The 20,579-nt window shown below is 43.6% G+C and overlaps 4 protein-coding genes across 6 annotated transcripts; 2 read left to right on the top strand and 2 right to left on the bottom strand.

The window, feature by feature from the left end:
• The first annotated feature begins 755 nt into the window (after positions 1–755).
• Positions 756–4,413, top strand: LOC117765788 (tripartite motif-containing protein 16-like). 2 transcript variants are annotated; one of them, XM_034592284.1, is made up of 6 exons: positions 1,387–1,791; positions 2,027–2,122; positions 2,219–2,452; positions 2,698–2,869; positions 3,396–3,470; positions 3,560–4,095. In XM_034592284.1, exons 1-6 carry the CDS (start codon positions 1,387–1,389, stop codon positions 4,093–4,095), a joined length of 1,518 nt encoding a protein of 505 aa, XP_034448175.1. The 2 variants fall into 2 exon arrangements, with proteins under 2 accessions (XP_034448174.1, XP_034448175.1); XM_034592283.1 differs by having other exon boundaries at positions 756–1,791; positions 2,027–2,452; positions 3,560–4,413.
• Positions 4,414–6,115, bottom strand: amn (amnion associated transmembrane protein). The gene has a single exon (XM_034592286.1). It carries the CDS (start codon positions 5,982–5,984, stop codon positions 4,569–4,571), a length of 1,416 nt encoding a protein of 471 aa, XP_034448177.1. The 5' UTR covers positions 5,985–6,115; the 3' UTR covers positions 4,414–4,568.
• A 759-nt stretch (positions 6,116–6,874) lies between these two features.
• LOC117765787 (proton channel OTOP2-like) lies at positions 6,875–9,986 on the top strand. Its single transcript, XM_034592282.1, has 8 exons — positions 6,875–7,010; positions 7,044–7,166; positions 7,366–7,730; positions 7,807–7,943; positions 8,034–8,092; positions 8,507–8,631; positions 8,713–9,518; positions 9,617–9,986. Exons 2-8 carry the CDS (start codon positions 7,114–7,116, stop codon positions 9,785–9,787), a joined length of 1,716 nt encoding a protein of 571 aa, XP_034448173.1. The 5' UTR covers positions 6,875–7,010; positions 7,044–7,113; the 3' UTR covers positions 9,788–9,986.
• An 815-nt stretch (positions 9,987–10,801) lies between these two features.
• hid1a (HID1 domain containing a) lies at positions 10,802–20,134 on the bottom strand. Of its 2 annotated transcripts, none has more exons than XM_034592276.1 (19): positions 19,962–20,134; positions 19,101–19,250; positions 17,498–17,668; positions 16,782–16,898; positions 15,638–15,744; positions 15,389–15,505; positions 14,835–15,042; positions 14,690–14,746; positions 14,462–14,602; positions 14,150–14,240; positions 13,909–14,060; positions 13,128–13,206; positions 12,830–12,994; positions 12,504–12,731; positions 12,259–12,410; positions 12,104–12,190; positions 11,874–11,965; positions 11,627–11,785; positions 10,802–11,538 (listed from the first exon to the last, which is right to left on the bottom strand). In XM_034592276.1, the coding sequence occupies exons 1-19, from the start codon at positions 20,025–20,027 to the stop codon at positions 11,475–11,477; spliced, it is 2,403 nt and encodes an 800-aa protein (XP_034448167.1). In that variant the 5' UTR covers positions 20,028–20,134; the 3' UTR covers positions 10,802–11,474. The 2 variants fall into 2 exon arrangements, with proteins under 2 accessions (XP_034448167.1, XP_034448166.1); XM_034592275.1 differs by lacking the exon at positions 19,962–20,134 and adding an exon at positions 19,443–19,665.
• Positions 20,135–20,579: the final 445 nt, after the last annotated feature.

The raw sequence follows: 20,579 nt of genomic DNA, 5'->3' as shown, positions 1-20,579 counted from the left end.
CACTTGCATATTATAGATTTAAAAAAAAATGTTATTTAGTTTTAGATACAGATAGGTTTCATTCGGTAAATTACTTGACTGATCAATCCGTATAATTTTCTTTCTGTACTGCACGTATGTGTGGCAATGGACCTTGCCACGGGGCTCTCCCACACACGGCCAGAGACGGAAGTGTTCCTCTTTAACATTCTTTATTTAATCCATAAACATAAATTCAAACTACAACTTAAAGTAGACTGGCTTTGCAGCTCAGTCCGGGCGTCTCTCCAGTGTCTGCGTCTCTCCAGTGTCTGAGTCTCTGGGTTCGTCCTGAGGCAGTGCAGACGCTGCCTTTTAAGCACGAGGACCAATCAGCTAACAGCTCTCACCTGCGCTGATTGATCCTCTCTAGCAGGTGAGGGTGCTCTCCCAGCCCCCTCACCTCCACACATGTATTAAGTAAGGCCATAAACACTATAGACAAGTTTACAGGATAAATTTACAAATGAAAAGTATACTCATATTACACATTATTTATTTTACAGCTCGAATTTGGATGATTCTTAAACATAATATGTTTGTTGAACTATTGCCTAACACATAATCAATTTTTTTAAATACAAAAAAAACAACACACTGTTATGTCATTATTACAGGTCACTGAACATTCTGTCTGTTTGCTAAGCAATCATTTTACACTTCTGCCAAGAAGTGTGTGTGTGTGTGTGTGTGTGTGTGTGTGTGTGTGTGTGTGTGTGTGTGTGTGTGTGTGTGTGTGTGTGTGTGTGTGAGAAAGACACAAAGAGCGAAAAAATACTTGTTTTGGCATCTACATGCCAAAGTGGTAATCCTTCCGTTCACATACACAAAACACAGCGTCATTGCTGCACAGCACGAAGTCAGGAAGTTGCACTGTAGATAAGCGGTTTTGTCTGTAAGTTCCATAACATTGTTATCAAAAGAAAACACTATTAAACTCCCCAATGAAAGACACATTTAAGACACCATAACCATAAATAATGCAGATTTCCTTATATCCAGTCGGAATCAGAATCCAGGGGCAGTCTTTTCGATTGTTTAAAAAAACCTTCAGCAGAGAATGTGAAGATAAAAGTAAATGAGAGGATGTTCATTCCCCTCCCCGGCTGCATGATGAACTCGTCATTTCCTCTGCATCATCGCAATGTGCTGTTTATCGTAAGCTTAGGGGCTGCATACAGGGCAGAGAGACATAGTTGTGTGGAAAATTCCGTCTCCGTGCAAAATACCGTAGGTGTGGTTTTCAATTGTTTCCACATGTACACTGAGGGTCTTCAGAACTAAGAAAAGGCAAGAACAAAGCAGCAAGAAGCACGGTGCAGGTCGTGTGTCAGCCATATCAAGATTAAGTGGACTGGAGAAACACTCATGGCAACGCTCAGCTGCAACAAAGAGGAGAATTCGAACGATATTCAACACAATGCCAACATAAAGGAGGAAACGGAGGAGCCACCCGTCCAGATGTGTGAGACTCAGGATGTGCCGTGCGACTCCTGCATGGACAGCCCCAGCAAGGCCATAAAATCCTGCCTGACCTGTCTGGTTTCTTACTGCGAGGCCCACCTCAGACCACATCTGGAGAACACCAAGTTTCAAAACCACCGTCTGGTGGATCCCCTGCACGACATCGACTGTCGGATTTGTGAGGTTCACCATCTTCCTCTGGAACGCTTCTGCCTGGTGGACGGCTGCTGTGTGTGTCTGGACTGTGAGAGACAAGCGCACGAAGGGCACACGATTGCACCTGTTGGGGAGGCACGCACACAGATTGAGGTCTCACACACACACACACACACACACACACACACACACAAATCAGAGCATTTAATATTGAAATATAAGATTTGGGCTTTAGTCCTATTTGATTTTCTAAAAATTGCATTAATAGTTATAAGCCATGTCCATTTTATCATTCAATCTGAATATGTCAGTAATGGTCTTGCACTGGTTACTTTATAATCCTATTTGAGAACTTGATGCAGCATCTGTTTGTGATGATTGTTTGCAGACTCAGCTGCAGAAGAAACAAGAAGAGATCAACCAGAACACCTCAGCAGCTGGGAAAACCATTGAAAAGCTGCAGAGCAACAATGACCTAATAAAGGTATATTACATATTTCACCATAATGGCCTGGTTCGAGTGATGTTATTCTTTTCTCTTTATCATGTTCCACAACTGTTTCCCCCCCACCACCTTCAGGCCTCGGTGCAGGAGGTTTGTGAATTCGTTGAACAGCAGTTTGCCAGCGTGCAGGCGGCTGTGAAGGAGGCCAGAAGAGTGGTGATGGAGGTGCTGGAGGAGGAGCAGAGAAGAGCACTCAGGCAGGCGGATGGCATCCAGGCACATCTGGAGCAGAGGAGAACGGAACTGATGAAGACTTTGGCTCAAATGAACAAAATGTCCAGGATCAAGTCTGATGTCGACTTCCTGCAGGTAGAAAAATATGTTAAATATTTGATTTGGTGTCTCCAAATAGAGGGAATGTATGGCCGAGTAGGTGTGTACCCATTTTGGTCAAATGTGATCATATGATCTGGGATTAGCGCAGCGCAGAGTCTTCTCCCAGTGTTGACAGTGTAAACGCAGACAGGGATTTCAGTTTATTTAACAGCAAACAGTTCTGGATGCACAGCTTAGTTCCACATCACAATTCCTGACACGCGCTGCCCTTGTTCTAGGAATACTCCGAGTGGAGGAAAGGAGCTTCAGATGTGGGTCTGCCCAGTGTGCACATCAACCGCATGGACCATCTCACCTCCTATGTCCAAGTCCTGATGGATCCTACGCAGGAGCTGTGTGATGTGATTCTCTCTTCCTACAGGGACCAACTGAGCATGTTTTGTAAAGGGGGTGAGTGTATATTATACTGTGCATGTTACCTTATATCATCCGGCTGCTCGTGGTCTTTTTAGCCATGCTGGAAAATGTTTCTGTTAGTTGAACCACCACTTTACTACTTGATGAGTTTCCGGGACATTTATGGACATTCGTTGTCCCCAGATGATGAATCATGATGACTTAAGTGATTTCTGACGTTTCTTCTATCATCAGTGCAGGGTACTTTGCCATGAAATGAGGAATACATTCATGTTCCCCTCAGGATGTACTGTAATAACTTTGATGAACCCTTGATTTTTCCCGAGGCACCATCATCAACAACCTTCAAAACTAAAGGCATTTCCATTCGTATCTGGAATATTTGGCTTAATTTCTGGATACCGAGAGAATGTGGAGATGCATCTTCCATCTTCATATACACTTATACAGTATATGGTACAGCCTTACAAAGCTGTTGACATGAGTGTAGAATCTGTTTTGCTATATTTGTCATAATTGAATTGATTCATTTTGTATTTATTCATTCTTTATAATCCAGGTACTAAATCCCCGAAGCCGGAATCTCAAACTCCATCCCTGTCTGATCCAGAGACCCGAGACGACTTTTTGAAATGTAAATGCACTAATATATCATGTTGACTCAAACCTGTCAATTTGGCTCATCAGCTACCAGTCACAACTCACATGTCCCTTGTATTGCAGACACAATCGGTTTGACCTTTGACCCCGACACCACCCACCACTTCCTGCGAGTAACGGAGGACAACAGAAAGCTCACCAACACCAGCCCCTGGCAGCACAGCTACCCGGACCACCACGATCGCTTTGAGTATTGGCGGCAGGCGCTGACCTCGCAGAGCGTTTACTCGGGCAGGCACTACATTGAGGTAGAGCTGAGCGGGGAGGGTTCTCACGTGGGGGTCACATACAAGAGCATCGATCGTAAGGGGGAGCACGGCACCTGTTGCATCACCGGGAACGACTTTTCCTGGTGCTTGGGGAGGAACAGCCGAGGTTTCTTTGCCTGGCACGCTGGTCTGGAGACGTCTCTGGAGGTTACTGAGGTCAAACGAATCGGCCTGTATGTGGACTTCCACAAAAGCTCTGTGTCTTTCTATGATGCGAGTGGTCCTATGGAGCTGCTCCACAGGTACCGGGCGGATTTCATTGAGCCTTTGTATGTGATCGTCTGGCTGTCAAAGAAAGACAATGTAGTTTGCCTGGTTAATGCAGAATGACCCATGTTTTACAAGAATTAGCAGGTGCCATCACAGTGGGTGTGTACAGGAAAAATAGTGCCATAAATGTTTATTGATTTTACATAACAAGGTACATTTTCCTCATATATATCACTGACAGTTAAATTTAGTGCCATCTAGTGGTATTTCTGCATCATGACCACAAGAACCCTGTGCAGCAATATAGATAGGTTAGGAATTTATTGCAGCTTTATGGGGTTTTTTTTTACTGCTCGACGAAACAAATACACAATTTTCCTTCCAACAATGATTTCATTTGTGTTACAAGTTCATTCAGTTAATAAAAGCTTCAATTACTGTCAGTATTTGTGTATGTTTATTTACATTGCTGAATTATTATATCATAAAGCCGTGGGAGAATGCAATGTCCATGGAGGGTGTGTAAAACCTTCAAGTTAATGCAAAAGTACTTTGGAAATCATTAACATACCTAAAGTACATTGCAGTCGGCTTCAGGCATTAAAGTCAGTTTCATTCTCGTCATAAACTGGATTCACAAAGTACACACCACCTGTCTGAGTGATGGAAATTGAGTTGATTTCATTCCCGTGCAGACCGGGAAGGTCAGGGATCATGTTGAGGTCGTCAAACATTGGGTTGTTGAATCCATGGTCAAGAGACCCCCCAAGGTCGCCTGTGTCATTCTTTCTCCTGAAGCTCCTCAGAGAAGGCACCGACGGCATTGATGGCATTTGAACGACGCCCTTGTGAATCAGGGCGACCACAGTGATAATGAGCGAAATCATGATCAAGACTCCGAATACAACTCCAACCACCATCCCTGTGTTGCCTCCAGACTGGTTGTTACCAGAGGAGGCTTGAAGTTCGGTCGCAGCGACTCCGAGCTTAGGGCCATGGGAACGGGCATCCTCCAAGATCTCCCAGGCCAGGGCCTCTGACTGTGCCCCCGTCTCTCCGTCCGTAATAACCACCTGGATCTCAGGTGCGCTGCCGAAAGGGACGATCCCCATCAAACGCTGGGACTTGAAGACTTTAGACATGCCCAGCTGGATGGTTTCATACTGTGGCCATGCAAGAAAGAGCTGATGGATCCTTTGCCTGTAACTCTGTAGGTCGAAACTGGCGGCATAATGGATCGTGATGATGGCACCGCATACCTCACAGCAGTGTCCGACAGGGAAGAGAGGCTTCTTGCAGTTCGGGGACGCGCATGTCACACTGCTACAGATCCGCTGACGGTTCACAGAGTTCCCACACTCGCAGCCAGAAGGATCCCCGCAGCCTGGATTCCCGACAGTGACTGCCGAGGATCCATGAAACTGCAGCTGACCAGAGCGTGAGCTGAGATACTGTGAAAACTCAGATCTGCTGTCAAACATCTCCCCCAGCACAGATACAGATTTCACCGGGATGTTGGACTGACTGGAGCTGGTGTCCACTCTGAAGGAGGAGAGGGCTTCGAAAACGACATCATCGTACTGGCAGGGGACGCTCTCCTCGTGGACCGAGAACAGGAATTGTCGACGCTGCAGTTCATCCTGTGTTGCAGCTGCCTGCCACAGGGCTGGGTCAAACCACTGCAGGGAGTCTGAATCGTTGAACTGGGCAGTGACACCTTGTCCGCAGTCTGGATCTGGTCCGGACACAACATAAAATCCAGCTCCTTCATACAGGATGAACTCTCCGTCAACTGGCAGCCTCAGCTCCTGCACAGCATGCGCGGTCTCCAAAAACACAGACACTTTCCTTTGGGCTGAGAACTGAACTATGTCACTGCCACACGGAACAGCTCCTTTGTCCCAGTTGGTCTTGTTCTCGTAGTTGGTGTTGGGGATCCACTGCTTGTACAGGGCGTCCGCGGCCCCGACAAGACAGAGGAGAAGGAGCACGTCTGGTGTTTTCAGCATCCTGAATGTTTGTGACAGACTGAGCCGACACCAGGTGACCTTTGTTTCCAACCTTGTGACTAACACGAGTGCACGCAGCTTTAAAGTTGATGAGCTCTATACCACATCAGCCAGGTGACCTGTAAAAGATTTACACTCAATGGTGCAATAACACCATTATTTCTTTATTTGTGTTTCATTTCTTTTGTCTGCATGTATATGTATGAATATCCTGAATATTTTTCTTTTGTTTATCCTGAAAATGCATGTTATACTGATGTAGGCTTTATAATCTCTTGTAGTCCCTCATCCTTTTCAGATGATTCAGTCCAGAAGCTATAGCTGCAAGGTGGGGAAAACATTTCAAATTAACCTTGTTGCGTGTTTTCACCTGTTATGTCAACTATGAGCTGATTAATTAATAAAGAATCAGGGCTAATTTTCTCTAATTTAAAATCTCCCAATTTTAATAAAATATAGGCTGTGCGTGTAGTTTCAAGTAGTTTACATTTATTTCGAAGATCTTAATAAAAAAACAGAAAAAATTGTTATTACAAACTGAAAAAATAAAGTTAAACACTTAATGATTTAAAGGAAACATTTGAAAAGGAGTGAGCAGAAGTACAAACTTAAACTAGTTCATGCTCTTTCAAGGAAGCACACACATTGTTTTGGCTCCTGGTCTCATTTAAAGTTAAATATAAATATAAAATTGACTTTAGTATAAAGACTAAACATCTTAAGAGTCAAGTTCAAAACTGGTTAAGTGAATAAAACACAGAAATGTCACAACACTGTTCATATAAATGCAGTTTAAAAACATCCAAAGAGATATTAGACACATCAGTCTGAATTTTAAAAGGTTTTCTTTGACTCTTATAGTTATTGTCACTTTAACACCAGTGAATACTTAGAGGCGACAGGTGAAAGAACCAATCAGCCCAAACTACCATCACCTGACCTTCCTCATTGACTGCAGCTTGTGTGGAGGAGCTGCAGCTCACTGTGCAGTCTGACCTGCAGAGAGACCAACTGCTGGTTCACACAGTTTTCTTTCTTTTTTTACAGCATCTCTGTCAATCTCCAAAAGATGAATTCTAACGTGTCCCAAAACCTGCATCTGCCGTCACTGTGATCTTCACCCTCCATCATGAAAACTGCAGCTTGTCAGATTTTCCGGACCTGCAACAAACTCTTCTCGGGGTGAATTTAAAATTGTTAAATCAACGGCTACACAAACAGTAGATGTCCACATGCATTCCTTGGTGCGATAGGTTGAATTTTGAAATGCATTAAGACAGATTACATCTTTTATCTCTTTAAATTGTTCTGTGGTCCAACACAGTGCTTACTCTGGAATTGAATTATATAAAATATTCTCACCTGAATGTGTTCTCTGCAGAAAAACCCCAAACGACATCGTGGAGGCCCATCCGTCAAACATAGAAACGGCAGCACATTTGGAAAACATCCAACAGTTGCCCAGCCCGTCCCAGACTCCCAGTGTGGAGGCAGTGATGGAGCGGGCCCACCACGGTGGCGGCTGGCTCCTGTCGGGCATCATCTGCATGAACATCCTGATGGTGGGCTGTGCTTTGATCAGCGGCAGTGCCATCAGCGGGGTCATCACCACCGTGCACCAGCAAATCTTCATCATCGTCCTCCTCCTCCTCACAATGCTGTGGATGTTCACCTACACCGTCTTCACCTCTCGAAAGGATCCAGCCCAGTTCAAAGACAGCCATGCGGGGCCGGTGTGGCTCAGAGGTGAGAACTCTCTTGGATCTCAGTTTTTCGATGAGATTCATTTCAAGGCCTGATCCCCTTTTGTGTTCTTTCACAGTTGGACTTGTGCTGTTCGGCCTCCTCAGTCTCCTCATGGACTCATTCAAGATTGGCAACTATGTGGGCTACCTTCACTGTGACTCGGCCGTTAAAGTCGCCTTCCCTGTCGTGCAAGCTGTGTTTTTGTTTTCCCAGGTTGTTGCATCTTAATATTCAGAAAATTAAGGATATTAGACTTTGGATGAGTTGTGAAAACCTAACAGAATTTGTTGTATTTATTTGTAGACATACTTCCTGTGGACTCATGCGAAAGACTGTGTACAGATGCATACGAATTTTACTCGGTAAGTGACTGTCTCATTCCAGTCAACTCATTAACTCCGCCAAGGAGGTTATCTTTCACCTCTTTTTGTTTGATTGTTTGTTTTTAAGCAGGATTACACGAAAACAACAGAACAGATTTCCATGAACATGGGAAGTGTCAGGGAAGACCTCGTTAAGTTTAGGTGCTGATCAGGGGTCGGATCCAGGAAATGTTTTAATTTTTGAGAGAGAGAGACAGTTTACAAGGAATAATTAATGGATCTTGATTTAAAAAAAAATAATAATAATAATAAAGAGGCACATTTAGGGGACAGATCTATGGGTGTGTGAAATTTGGTGCAGCTCAATTTAACTTAAGGGGGCTGTTGGGCCTTGGTGGAGTTGTGCAAGCTACCATGCGCCCGTCAGATTCAGGATATGTTTGACTCTTTCAGGTGCGGGCTCACTCTTACACTGTCAACGAACCTGGTCGTGTGGATGGCAGCAGTGACTGAGGAATCGATTCACCAAACTGACCTTCCTGATTTAAATACCAGCGTCTCTCACAAGATGTACAGAGGTATCAGTGTTGTCGCTTGTAATCTGATACATTCGCGATCACTCTGAGAAAAATAACTCTAACTTGTCGTCAACATTTCAGCGAGCTACGGGGATAGAAGGTGCAAATGCAGCCACTCGATGTGCGAAACCTTCAAAGAGGCCTTCTACTACCTGTACCCCTTCAACATCGAGTACAGCCTCTTTGCCTCTGCGATGGCGTACGTCATGTGGAAGAACGTGGGTCGACTCGTGGACGACCACAGCCACCACAACATCAAGTTTCGTCCAAAGGATGTGTGTTTCGGACCCGTGACGGGAATTCTTCTGGTTCTGTCGGGACTCGTGACGTTCATACTGTACGAGGTGGGCATACTGGAGGAGGAGAAGGAGAAGAGAAACGAGGCCTTGCTGATTCATTTCATCACCAATGTCGTGATAGTGAGCCTGATGTCCATCGCCGCCACGATCGGCTGCGTCGTCTACAGGCTCGACCGCAGGGAGCACGTGTCGGAGAAGAACCCAACTCGAACCCTGGACATGGCGCTGCTGGTGGGAGCCTCGATGGGACAGCTGGTCATCAGCTATTTCTCTATCGTGGCCGTGGTGGCGACGGGAGCCAGGGGCCACCTGAACGCCCTCAACCTGGCGTGGGCCGTGCTGATGGTGCTCGAGCTCGGCCTCCAGAACTACTTCATCATCGAGGGCTTGCACCGGGAGCCCTTCCACGTGATGCAGGAGGCGGCTCTGCACACAAACGCTCACAGCTTCCACGAACACATAGAGACGATGGTGGTAATGGAGGGCAACAAGTTCAACTACTTCCTGAACTTGAGTGTCGACAAGCCAAATTGGAAGAGAAGAATACTGAAGGAAGTGTGTGCCTTTCTGCTGCTCGCCAACATCATAGTAAGTTGTACTTTTGCTTATTTAAAAAAAATATCGACTACAAATGCAACCAACCCAGTTTTTTCCTGTGTCCGTCTCTTTCACCTGTTCTCTGACAGATGTGGATCATGCCTGCATTCGGCGCTCGTCCCCAGTTCGATCACCCCGTGGAGACAAAACTCTACAAGTTCACAACGTGGGCTGCGATTGTGAACGTTGGACTTCCTTTTGGGATCTTCTACCGCATGCACTCAGTGGCCAGTCTGTTCGAGGTCTTCTTGATCTCCTAGCCTTATGCATTTTTCACAGTATATAATTGAGTAATTTATAAAAAGTCTATTTTATGTGACATAAATGTAACTTGTATTAAATGTATCTTTTATTAATAAATTTTTACTTTGAAAAAATATGCATTAGTTGTCATTGATATTGCACATGAAGTTGTGTGCAATATTTCTATTCATGTTTAGCACATTATGTGCAATATTACTTCTATCATCACTGTCATGACTTGCTACTTTAGTATTAGTTAACCTTCGCATGTAACTTTTATTCCTATTGTAAATTCTCAGCACAGGTTCTACATTTACTCATACACTTTATTTATATGGTCATATTTTTGGCACTATTGTATTATTCGATTGTACTGTAATCTTGAAGAATTGAAGAATTCCCATCAGGATAAATTAAGTCTCTTAACTGTTGATTTGCTTCTCCATTTAAACATTCAAATATATAAATTTATATTGTATTATTTGGTTCTTAACACTTTTGTTGTGTGCCCCCTTAAAATATTTGCTTGTGACAGCTACATATTTAGTTTATTTTTCCGATGGAGGGGTATAAGTATCTAGTATCACAGTAATTTTGTCTCATTTTTGACAGCATCTTTGACTCTTTAATTATGTGTCTCTAAAGATATGATTTGTGTTCCCGGGGAGTCTTTGTCCTACTCAAGCTGAAAGTCAATGCTTAAATGCTTATTCACAGCAGTATTATTATACCCCACTCAATATTTAGGTCAGGTCACAGAGATTTCCGTTACGTCGGCTGGCTTTCAATTGTCAGTGTGTGGAGCTGGCATTTCAAAGTGAGAACTTCCACAGGCTCAGCTGTCAATCATGTTTCATCCCGTTTTTAGCATCAAATAACTTAATGGAAAAATTAGCACTTGAACATACATCAGTGTAAGAACGAGCTAAAATGACAGAAACCATGTTTGAGAAAAAATTACTGTTTCATGTCATCTATTCTATTTTCTGTGGTGCGCTACATACTGAGGGTTGATGGTAAATAATACAGAATTCAGATGCTTACCAATATATATTTTCAGGACAATTTAAGGAAAATACAGTTTCAACATAAAGCATTATAAGCATATCCAGCCGACTCGTAGCGTAAACCTGCTCATATACATAAAAACGTCTGTAGAATTGTCTCTAATCTCAGAGTTACATCATCACGTTAAACCACAACCATAATAAGACTACTTATAAAGAGTGCAAGTTCACTTTAAAGCATGGCAAGTACGACAACGTGAAACAACACTACTGTGCCATCCAGGATACGTATGATACAAGCCTCGGTTGGAAAAAAACACGATATCTTCTATAACAAGTCTGACTGAAAAGTGAAACCACATTTCCGGGTTCACGTCTACGCTGTCAAGAGAAGAGCCTCAGCTTTCAGCGCCAGTCGTCTCGGTGCTTTGATAGACATTCTGTGGTCTTGAGGTCTGAAGAAATCAGTTAGTCCTAATGGGCGTTACTTCAATCGTTTGTCCTCTTTTTCTGAACATTATCTCCTCACTCATCTGAATGACTCTCCTTCCCAAGTCAGTGGCGTACGGGACAAGCATTTTGAAAAACGACGATTACGGAGGCAAGTTAAACACAGTGAGGTTTACTGGGAAACCAGCAGATAATGAAGGGAAGAGGAACCCCTGGCGTTGAGCAGGCCCGCGTTTCTGTTTTCTGTCTACATCCTCTGGATCTCAAACAGGCGGACATCAGTGTCGTACCAGATAGGAGGGTCCACATTGCTGCAAAATCAAAAAAAACAACAATAAGACATGACTTGTTTTCAGAGTGAAAAGACGACGATTTGCTCCGCTCTCACGTGGGACTCACCGCAAATAGACGACACCCCACATGTAAGTGCGAAACCACATGGCAGTGCCTGCGTTGGCCTGATACTTTCTGATGAGGATGGGGTGAGGAACAGGCAGCAGGCCCACTAATGTGCCATGCTGGAGAAACTTCAGGATCTCTGATTCATCTGTCAGACCCCTGCAGGGAAAAGTGAGCACAATAAAAAAAGAATGAATCTCAGCCCAGGATGTGGATTTTACATCAGATAAAAGATGTGTTCACATACTTGTCAATGCAGATCTTCTCCACCTGAGGAACTAACACTTGTAGAAGACGCATGATAGTCTGCAAGGGTAGCTTACACTTCCAGGAGAGAACCTGAGGCCAAAAGAGGTAAATCTGGATCAATTGCTAAAACCATTTTTTGAACTGTGGAAAATGTCCGAACATTGTCCGGACTTTGCCTTTTACATATGAAGAACTCGGTTTAAAAATATATGCGTGGATGTAACTGACCCAGTCTGGTGTTGGAGCCCAAGATGATGTAGAAGACGCACTCGACAAACGTCTCCTCTCCATTTCAGCTTCAGTGTAGAAAACATCCTGAAAATGTGAAGAAAAACATTTACAAACGTGCATATTCCTAAATAAACATGCACACGCACACTTACTTCATTGTCTCTGCCTGAGTTCGACTCCGTGTCACTGGTCCCTGCGGCTGCACTTTGGTCCGGGGCGACAGCGTGTGTGGAGTCGGCCTTGGGGATGGACACCATGGTGCCATCATCTGACACCTGGGACTTCTCTGTGAGTTTATCAATGGCTGAGGGAAACGGGTTTTGCGGGTTTTCAACACACGTGAAAAATGCAATAAATTCACCAATTGACATTCAAATATTAATATCCATAACTGTACCTGGTATGGCGACCAGACTGGCCTTCAGAGTACCAGGCTCCGCCGGCACAGCAGGACGAGAGCCCTCCATGGACACCGTCTCCATGGAGCTTGTGCGGGAAATGACGTCCGGGGACTTCCTCTTCCTCTGCAAAGCCTTTTGAATGGAAGCGGGATCAGTTGGAAGGTTGGCCAGCTGGTGGAACACGTTACGTTTGCGGATGATGGCGTACACCAGGTTACAGTTTCCTAGCGGCGGGACGAATGAATAAGTAGATGGATTTATACAAACAGCTGCATCTGCAAAAGCAAACAATGTTCTTTTCACTGGGTCAGGTTTCCCTCACCGTCAAACTGGTACTGGATAATGTTGTTAAAAGCCTCAAGAAGGAAGAACACAAGGTGGTGGTTCTGGGCTGCAGAGCACAGGAACCAGCCGGTGGAGAAGGCCTCCAGCAGGTGGAGCAGTTTATTTGCTGCCACCATGGAAAGGCTCTTCAAGTAGGGAGACACTGCAGAAGAAAAATAATAAACATAAAAATCGAAAAACGTAGAAATGACGACTACTTTTGGACCACTTCATCATAGTGGATGTTGCAAATCAAATCTGAGCATTGCCCAACAGATGGCGCCAGAGAAATTCACCATTCACAACGATGGTGAGCAGGCAGTCAAACAGAGGCTGGAGACGCTGGTGGCCTGTGGTGATAATCTTGTGAAAAACCTACAAAACAAACAGAGAGACAGATGTGAGCGCGGCGTCTTTTAATAAGTCGCTAGCAATAAAGAGCTTCACCACTTGAAACCCCTCCCCCTCCGACGGGAGATACAGGACATTATGTGCATCACACACCTCAAGACTGAAAAACAGTTCCTTCCTTCTGGAAAAATAATGCCTTATTTGTATATATGTACATATTTTATTTTATTTCCTTTCTATACTTTATTTTTCCATTTCTATATTTCTATATTTGTAGCGTTTTTCTCTTTATTTACTTTTCTAAATGCTGTTTTCATAGATGTCTTTCAAAGTTGAGGTCTTCATCTGCATCTTCTACATGCATGGCACTTATTTTGATTCTAAGATATTTGTATCCTTTCAGTTTCGTGTTAGAAACGTCATCAACACGCTCACTGGATTTTCCTGATTGATTGATTGATTGATTGATTTTTTCGACATTTTACGAGGAAGCTGGCAGGAAAAGATCTATAAAATGTCTACAGCAACTAACATTTGCGTGAGTTGTTGTTGTTGTTGTTGCGTTAGTTAGTGTTCGGATTTCAATGCATGTCTGAAAGCAGCTTAATACCATTTTCTGAATTCAATCGCGATTCTACAGTATTGTTGTCTGCAGCAGTACAACGACCATAAAGACTCTTCAATTGCTTGACTCTTAAAAAGAATATGTCGTAGCAGGTGTCTCACCACTATGAGCAGGTCAGCGTGAGTCCCTGTGAACACCGGGATGTCCATCGGCACATGGACGGAGTAGGGCTTATTCAAGCGCACGCCAAAGTTCCTCTCCCCGCTCAACAGCAGCAAAATGAACACGCCGATGTGCATGAGTCCAACACGGGCTGCACCCGAGAAAACACACCACAGATTAAAATGCACAGGCGAGGCAGTGTTTAATGTGTTGCGGGAAAAACAGTGGGATGAGACTTACACTGGTCAGCCCTGGCATCGTTCAGGTAGAAGAGTATGGGAACCAGAATATCCAGCACATCACTGCTCTTTAGGACAAAAAACAGGAACTTCTGCAATGGAAAAACAAAAGAGAGGGAATTGAAGAAAGAAAGCACAGACTTTTAATGCCTAAATGATTTATAGATAGATAGATAGATAGATAGATAGATAGATAGATAGATAGATAGATAGATAGATAGATAGATAGATAGATAGATAGGTTGTTTTTTTCTGCGGCCCGAGCTGCACTCTGATGTAAATTTTACAAAAGAAACTCTAAGCTCTTTCCAACCTTATTGAAGTCGCAGAGCTTCCAGAAGAGAACCAACAGCTCTTGATGGAACTGGATCTTCTTCGTGGAGTTTGGCAGATAGGTCTGAGTCAGAGGGTTGGTCAGCAGACGAGCTAGGCCCTTCAACACAAAGTCAAAGTCCTGTAGGTGTGAGAAGAGAAGAAGCTTTATCGATTGGTCTTTTCAGGGAAACGCTACATGTTCTAATAGAAATGATGAAGTGAGTACCTCCTCCCTGTGAATCCTCGACAGGTAATTCACAAACAGGTTCTCAGGCCCTGTCGACTGCACAGAGATACAGAGATTTATTTAAAGGACATTGATCACATCCCACATCTGATTTGATTTCTCTTTCAGGGTCTTGGCGTCGTACCTCTTGTTCCTCGATGCTGGATGGCGACGGAGGGCGGTGGGGAACCCCTCCATCGTGCTCGAGCGTCACTATGAGGATCTGTACGGCCTGCTCCACCAGCTGCTCCCGGTAGTCCGAGAAGAGCAGGTGGTTGTACGGGATGCCGTAGCCCACTGGGTCATAGGCGCACACCACATTCAGCAGAGAGGTGAACAGAGGCAGAGCATGTCTAGGGACAAGGACATTATGACTGTCATAAAAATTAAGTAGTGACAAGAAATGAAAATACATCTCAGCATAATTCCTGCGTTAAAAATAATAAAACGATTAAGTACTGACATTTGAAAATTGAAAATTTATGACTATGAAGAGAGTAGTTTGACATAAAGAGAGAAAAATATAATAACTTGAGATCTTCACGTCTTAACTTAATCTGAAATGTGGTGGAAAGCTCTGTAATAACCTCATAAAAGCAAGGTTGTATCTCTTTAATTAAAAAGTCTGATGAAACAAAATAAACAAACCACTTGACAGTTTGAGGGATGTTGTCTAATCGAGCGGTTTTTGCACGTTACCTATTTTCTGTGGAGCAGAAGAAAGTCACCCAGGGGTTGAGGACGCTGTTGTCCGATGACAGAGGCAGGTACATGGCCTCCGAAAAGCAGGTTAGTAACAATCTCAGCAACTCTGTCCTGAAGACGATCGGAGACAAAGATACAGAGGTGGACAAACCAAAAGCTGCTAAATCCAACATGTGGATGAGAGAGGAGAGTTTGATTGTGTCGCACTCGAAGCACAGTTAAGACACCGGCCAGCTGACTCACCTGTTCAGGTCATGGATGTAGTTGAGAGGGGGGGACTGTGCAAAGCCCACCCCTGCCTCCCAGATGTACTCACAGCTGTCTATAGTCTGCATGCTCTCTACCGAGTCCTAGATGAGACAAACGACATGACACAATGTTGGGTGACAGTGTGAGCCATTATGTGGGTCGTTTAATTGTGTGTTTTCTGCTGTGTCTAACTGAAGCACAGATATGTTTTTGCAACTAAAACTACAAGATTAAATTAACAAAATAATCCAGATAATGGAAAGATAAAGGAATGATAGTCATTATTATTATTGTTAAATGGAGACTGTCGGTAAGAAATGAAATAAGCACATCGGTCTCTGAAGACGAAGGCTTTACCCACCACCATCACCTTGTTTTTCCACTTACACTTCCTCCTACTGACGCATCATCAATGACCAGAGTTTCTTTTCGGGAAACAATAACCAAGCCCAATAACCGAGTCCATTTTCCATGATTCAGTTTAGGTGCGAGAAATGGTAAAGTGATGGGGAATGTAGCGCACCACAGTTCACCTGGGAAGATCAAACCCTTCCCAGGGTTTCTGCAGGTTTCAACAAGTTACGTTTCAGATTTTTAAAGAACTTTTTCAGAGCATGCTGTATGAAATTTTACATTTATGTCAATTACGACACATATGAAGGAATATCAGAGTCCTGTAATTCCACTTCCCCCATAATTGAAGATAAGGTGAAGTAGCCGATTAGAAAAAAAAACTGGAAATACCCCTTAAACAATATTATACTGTATTTAAGACTTTTTAAGGCCTAAAATTCAGATTCTTAAATTCGAGACTTTTTAAGACCTTAAAGGGCATTCACTGGGATCAGCAAAGCTTCAGTGTTCTTCATGAGGGACGAGGAATTCTTCCTGGTGACACTTATATGTCAATGGGGTGGTTGAGCAACTTTAGAGCAGGAAGAAGGAAACAGTGCTCACAAAGTGTGTCTAACAGTTGAAAGATTAGGAGCTGGGACAAGACAATAGTGACATATTTTTGTGTGTGTGAGCCTCTGGTGTCTCAACGTGTGAGCAGCAGTTTTTTTATGTCGTTGATGGTGACGAGGTGACGAACTGATGACAGCAGATAACACAGTGCTTCAGGACACCGAGTACTCACTGGGCCTCTCCTGTGGCTGTGCACCGTGAAGTCGGGGCAGAAGAGAAGGTCGGCGATGGCCAGGAGCAGCGACTCGGCCAGTGGTCGAGCTCCGTCATCGTCGTCCAGCTCATCTGTCTATAAAGGGAGGATAGATTTCTGAGATTAGATCCAGATCTTAAACATTATTCTTTGCAATTCCTTGAAAAAAATTAATTAAAAAGGGCTTATGGCTCAGAAGAAATGGCTCCATACATCTGAAATTACCTTGCAGCATTATATTCCCTGAAAAACGCACATCTATCTCTTTTCAGCTGGAATGAGCTGAGTGAAAGATGTATTCATGACAAGGACGGGCTGGTGACCTCTGCACATTCATTGCATTGCATCACCGGATTGAATAAGCATCTGAGAACATAGAATCTTTGTAACTGAGCTATTATGTCTCAGTAACAAGCAAAAGCATGTTATGTCCAAGGTAAGATTGTGCAAACAACAGTATTGCTTTCTGAAAACTGGGACGGCACTCAGTGTAGTGCATACCTCCACCTGACAGTCCCCTGATGAACTCACATTTTAATTCACTTTAGATCCAGATTTTTATTTTTTACCTTGGTGGAGGTAATTAATGTTTGAAAGAGATGAAAACCCCTTGTTTTGATGCTTATAAATATTTATATATTTATGTCTTTTTAGTTTGTGTTGAAGTAAGTGTCCCTTTTCTTGTGCCCACTCACCCCGGCCCGCCCAGCGCCAGGCACGGTCGACCAGAAGAATCCTCTCCAGTCCTGGTCCTCAAAGATGTATGGGAGGATGCGGGTCAGGATGCGAGTGCAGTTCAGGATCACCTGCTTCTCTCGCTCCGATGGGCAGCCGGACTCTGCACCCTGCACCAGCTTCTCCACGGCCTGAAGAGTCAGGAAACACGGTGAGGAACAACATGGGGATAGGAGCAAAGTCAAGACCTATCTTTTAATTTTGATTTTATTAATTTATCTCTCTATTGATTCATACATCTAAGCCTGTTTTACAGAAATATCATTGTATTCTATTTATTTATTCACTTATTGACTTGCTCACGTTAATATTGTCTTGCTCTGTACGTGGATGGGAATGGGTGGATGGCTGGGCATATAGTTTTTATTATTTGTATTATTTTGTAGAGAACTTTGTGTTACATTGGTTGTATGAGAGGTGCTACACAAATAAAGTCAAAGTCTGATGAGTATGTGTAGCACAGGAACACGTCGACTGAGCAGGACACACAATGAGATTATTTCATGTCAGACAGATAAAGGTTACTGTTTTTTTTAATTGAATTTTTTGTAATCCAATTTGCTTCAGCAACATCGAGCCCATTCTCAGTTGGTTAATGAGGCATCACCCTGTTGTCTATACTCTGCACAGTATAGCAACACATTGTTCCTGCATGTTTATCCATTAAAACTATAGTGGTGCTGTTTGTTTTTTAATGTTTTAAACAACATAAAGTAATTTGTAAATGAAATATTTTGATAGTCCGATAAATTGTTTGCCATTCAAATAAGACTGTTATGTGTGATATGTTATATTATGTTTTCACTTTACATAAATTATGTTTATTTTCTTAATTCTTAAGTTTTATATATTTGGTTATATTTTAGTTTTCTTTTTATTTCTAGCTCTCATCTCTCATTCATGATTCCATTAACATGACACTAACTATTTTGTTTTTGGAGAACGAAGACGCAGCATCTGAACGAAGGCAACTGTCAACAAAACTGAAGTGTCTTGATTTTTACCAACAAGCGCCTCATTAAGGTCTTTGTATATCCCTTATATCATTTACACTGGAAAGAACACTAAATATCTACACTTTTATTTTCACGATTAAAATATTTTGTCTATGAGATAAGGACGTGGGCTCTTGTTTTGGGGCCTTTAAGATTTACTGTTGAAAATGATTAATCGTCTGCATTTAATCAACAGTCGGCTGCAGCCTCTGTCTGAACTAGGTAAACAAATCCCTTTGAATCAGCTCTGGTTCGAGGGCTCTCCTCTCCTCCTCTTTATTTAATTAGGCTGTGAGTATACCCAGAATGTCTGTTTTGATTTGGAGAGGCGGCCTAGAATGGAAGCTGGGAGCGAGAGACAGGAAGCCAGGGGAAGGGAAGGGGAGTTGACTCACTTGTTCCCACATCTGAGAGGCACTGATAGACGCCAGTGCTGTGGTCTAACACACACAATCCTGCATTGATTCAAAATATTATTCTCCCACCAGGTAGCTTTTAAAGTAAGCACATCCACTCGGCATTCAAAAGATACATTGCACTCACGTCATTGGTGCTTTACGGGTATTACCTTATAGCAGAGGGTTGCTAAATTTGAGGGGGACTCTTCTCGAACAGCTCTTATCTCTGCAGCTGGAACCAGTGCAAAAACATCCTGGACTGTGGTGGTGGTGTCTGCCCAGAACTGGTCCCAGAAGGCATCGTCTGTGGCTTCCACTGGCTGCAGAAACACACACACACACACACACATATACCGTATGATTCTAACATTTCACTTCCATTATAGCTGAGTAAACATTTCATGTCAGTGAGCTCTCAAAGACAATGGCCTTGCATTTCAATGCAATGCACCACTTTGTCATTGTCCCGATGATGCACACATGGTTGCTTGGTCTTGTGTTACACGGCTCACCCAGAGGCCTGGCCTGCCTAATGGCAATGTAAACACAGCCTCCCTCTCCCCTGGCAGCAGTGGGGAGCACAGCTTTATCTGGCACACTGATCTCAGCACGGTCCACCTGCCGCATCTGCAAAGTGTGCCCATTTGCAGACCTACGTCACCAGCGTTGATTCAGCTACGCCATCATTTATCTTGTCGCCCAAACTAAACGTTCAGCCTCAGGGCTGCTGTTGAAGGTTTGTGGCGATCATGGCAGACTCGACATTTAATCCAACCACGATCAACGCGGTGGATGCAAATGTCTAACATCCGTCTTATTATCATTTCTATTATGCGGGATAAACGCATGAGAATTTGAAATGCTGAATGCAACATGACACTGTTGTTGTTGAGCCATATGAGAAACGTTATTTCCTCTCCTCCTCGGTGATGATGCGCTCCTCGCCTCCTCCTCCTCTCTCTCTCTCTCTCTTTCTCTCTCTCTCTCTCTGAGCGCGCTCCTTCATCCCGCTGCGTGGCGGCGCATGTTACCTGTGTTTTGGTCGTCAGCTGAATCACCGCTTTCCTGAAGTTCAGTTTGGAGTCGGTGCTGCCCATCGCGAATATTTCCCCTTCACGCCAACAGGACCTGCTGCCGCCGCCGAGGATCCCTGATAATCTCACCTCCGTCCTGCGCTTGAGTCATTGGCGGAGGCGTTTTTACGCACGATTGGCTGGCTGGACGGGCAGGATCCGTGGTGTAACTTCCGGGTTGGGAAGATGTCAACACTTCAATTCAATTAAACGTTTTGCTGTTATACATTTAACCGCTATATACAAAACCAAAATATATCGTTTTCCAGTGTAAATGCAGGTTGGAAATTGTTCCACATTTTGCCATAAAAGAGCCATCGTGCTTTTATAGGGAGACGGGCTGCTGACTCCTGTATGTTACACTCTAGATAGATATTTTTATTGCCAACACAATTCGCTATTTTTCTACTATCATCTCCAGCTACAATGTGTCTAATAGCACATTTCTATTGTAAACAGCGACCTCTATTGGGGGAAATCGCATCGTGTCAGGCCCAATTGCCAATTGCAATGTCTGATTTATGTTAAATATATTTTCATTGCAGGATACGAATTGTTAAACAAATGTTTCGCTAA

Source organism: Hippoglossus hippoglossus, chromosome 8 (genome assembly GCF_009819705.1).
Source record: "Hippoglossus hippoglossus isolate fHipHip1 chromosome 8, fHipHip1.pri, whole genome shotgun sequence".
Taxonomy (NCBI): domain Eukaryota; kingdom Metazoa; phylum Chordata; class Actinopteri; order Pleuronectiformes; family Pleuronectidae; genus Hippoglossus; species Hippoglossus hippoglossus.
This window is presented reverse-complemented; position numbering and strand designations above follow the sequence as displayed.

Bases quoted from the DNA above. Each gene is read 5' to 3' on its own strand.
- LOC117765788 (XM_034592283.1), top strand. From the start codon at position 1,387: ATGGCAACGCTCAGCTGCAACAAAGAGGAGAATTCGAACGATATTCAA. The intron at 1,792-2,026 runs GTCTCACACACA...GATTGTTTGCAG, and splicing joins AGGCACGCACACAGATTGAG to ACTCAGCTGCAGAAGAAACA. The intron at 2,870-3,395 runs GTGAGTGTATAT...TTTATAATCCAG, and splicing joins GAGCATGTTTTGTAAAGGGG to GTACTAAATCCCCGAAGCCG.
- amn (XM_034592286.1), bottom strand. From the start codon at position 5,984: ATGCTGAAAACACCAGACGTGCTCCTTCTCCTCTGTCTTGTCGGGGCC.
- LOC117765787 (XM_034592282.1), top strand. From the start codon at position 7,114: ATGAAAACTGCAGCTTGTCAGATTTTCCGGACCTGCAACAAACTCTTC. The intron at 7,731-7,806 runs GTGAGAACTCTC...GTTCTTTCACAG, and splicing joins GGGGCCGGTGTGGCTCAGAG to TTGGACTTGTGCTGTTCGGC. The intron at 8,632-8,712 runs GTATCAGTGTTG...TCAACATTTCAG, and splicing joins CTCTCACAAGATGTACAGAG to CGAGCTACGGGGATAGAAGG.
- hid1a (XM_034592275.1), bottom strand. From the start codon at position 19,574: ATGGGCACACTTTGCAGATGCGGCAGGTGGACCGTGCTGAGATCAGTG. The intron at 11,966-12,103 runs GTCAGTTACATC...TTTTGGCCTCAG, and splicing joins GGGCTCCAACACCAGACTGG to GTTCTCTCCTGGAAGTGTAA. The intron at 11,539-11,626 runs GTGAGTCCCACG...TTGATTTTGCAG, and splicing joins TGGGGTGTCGTCTATTTGCG to CAATGTGGACCCTCCTATCT.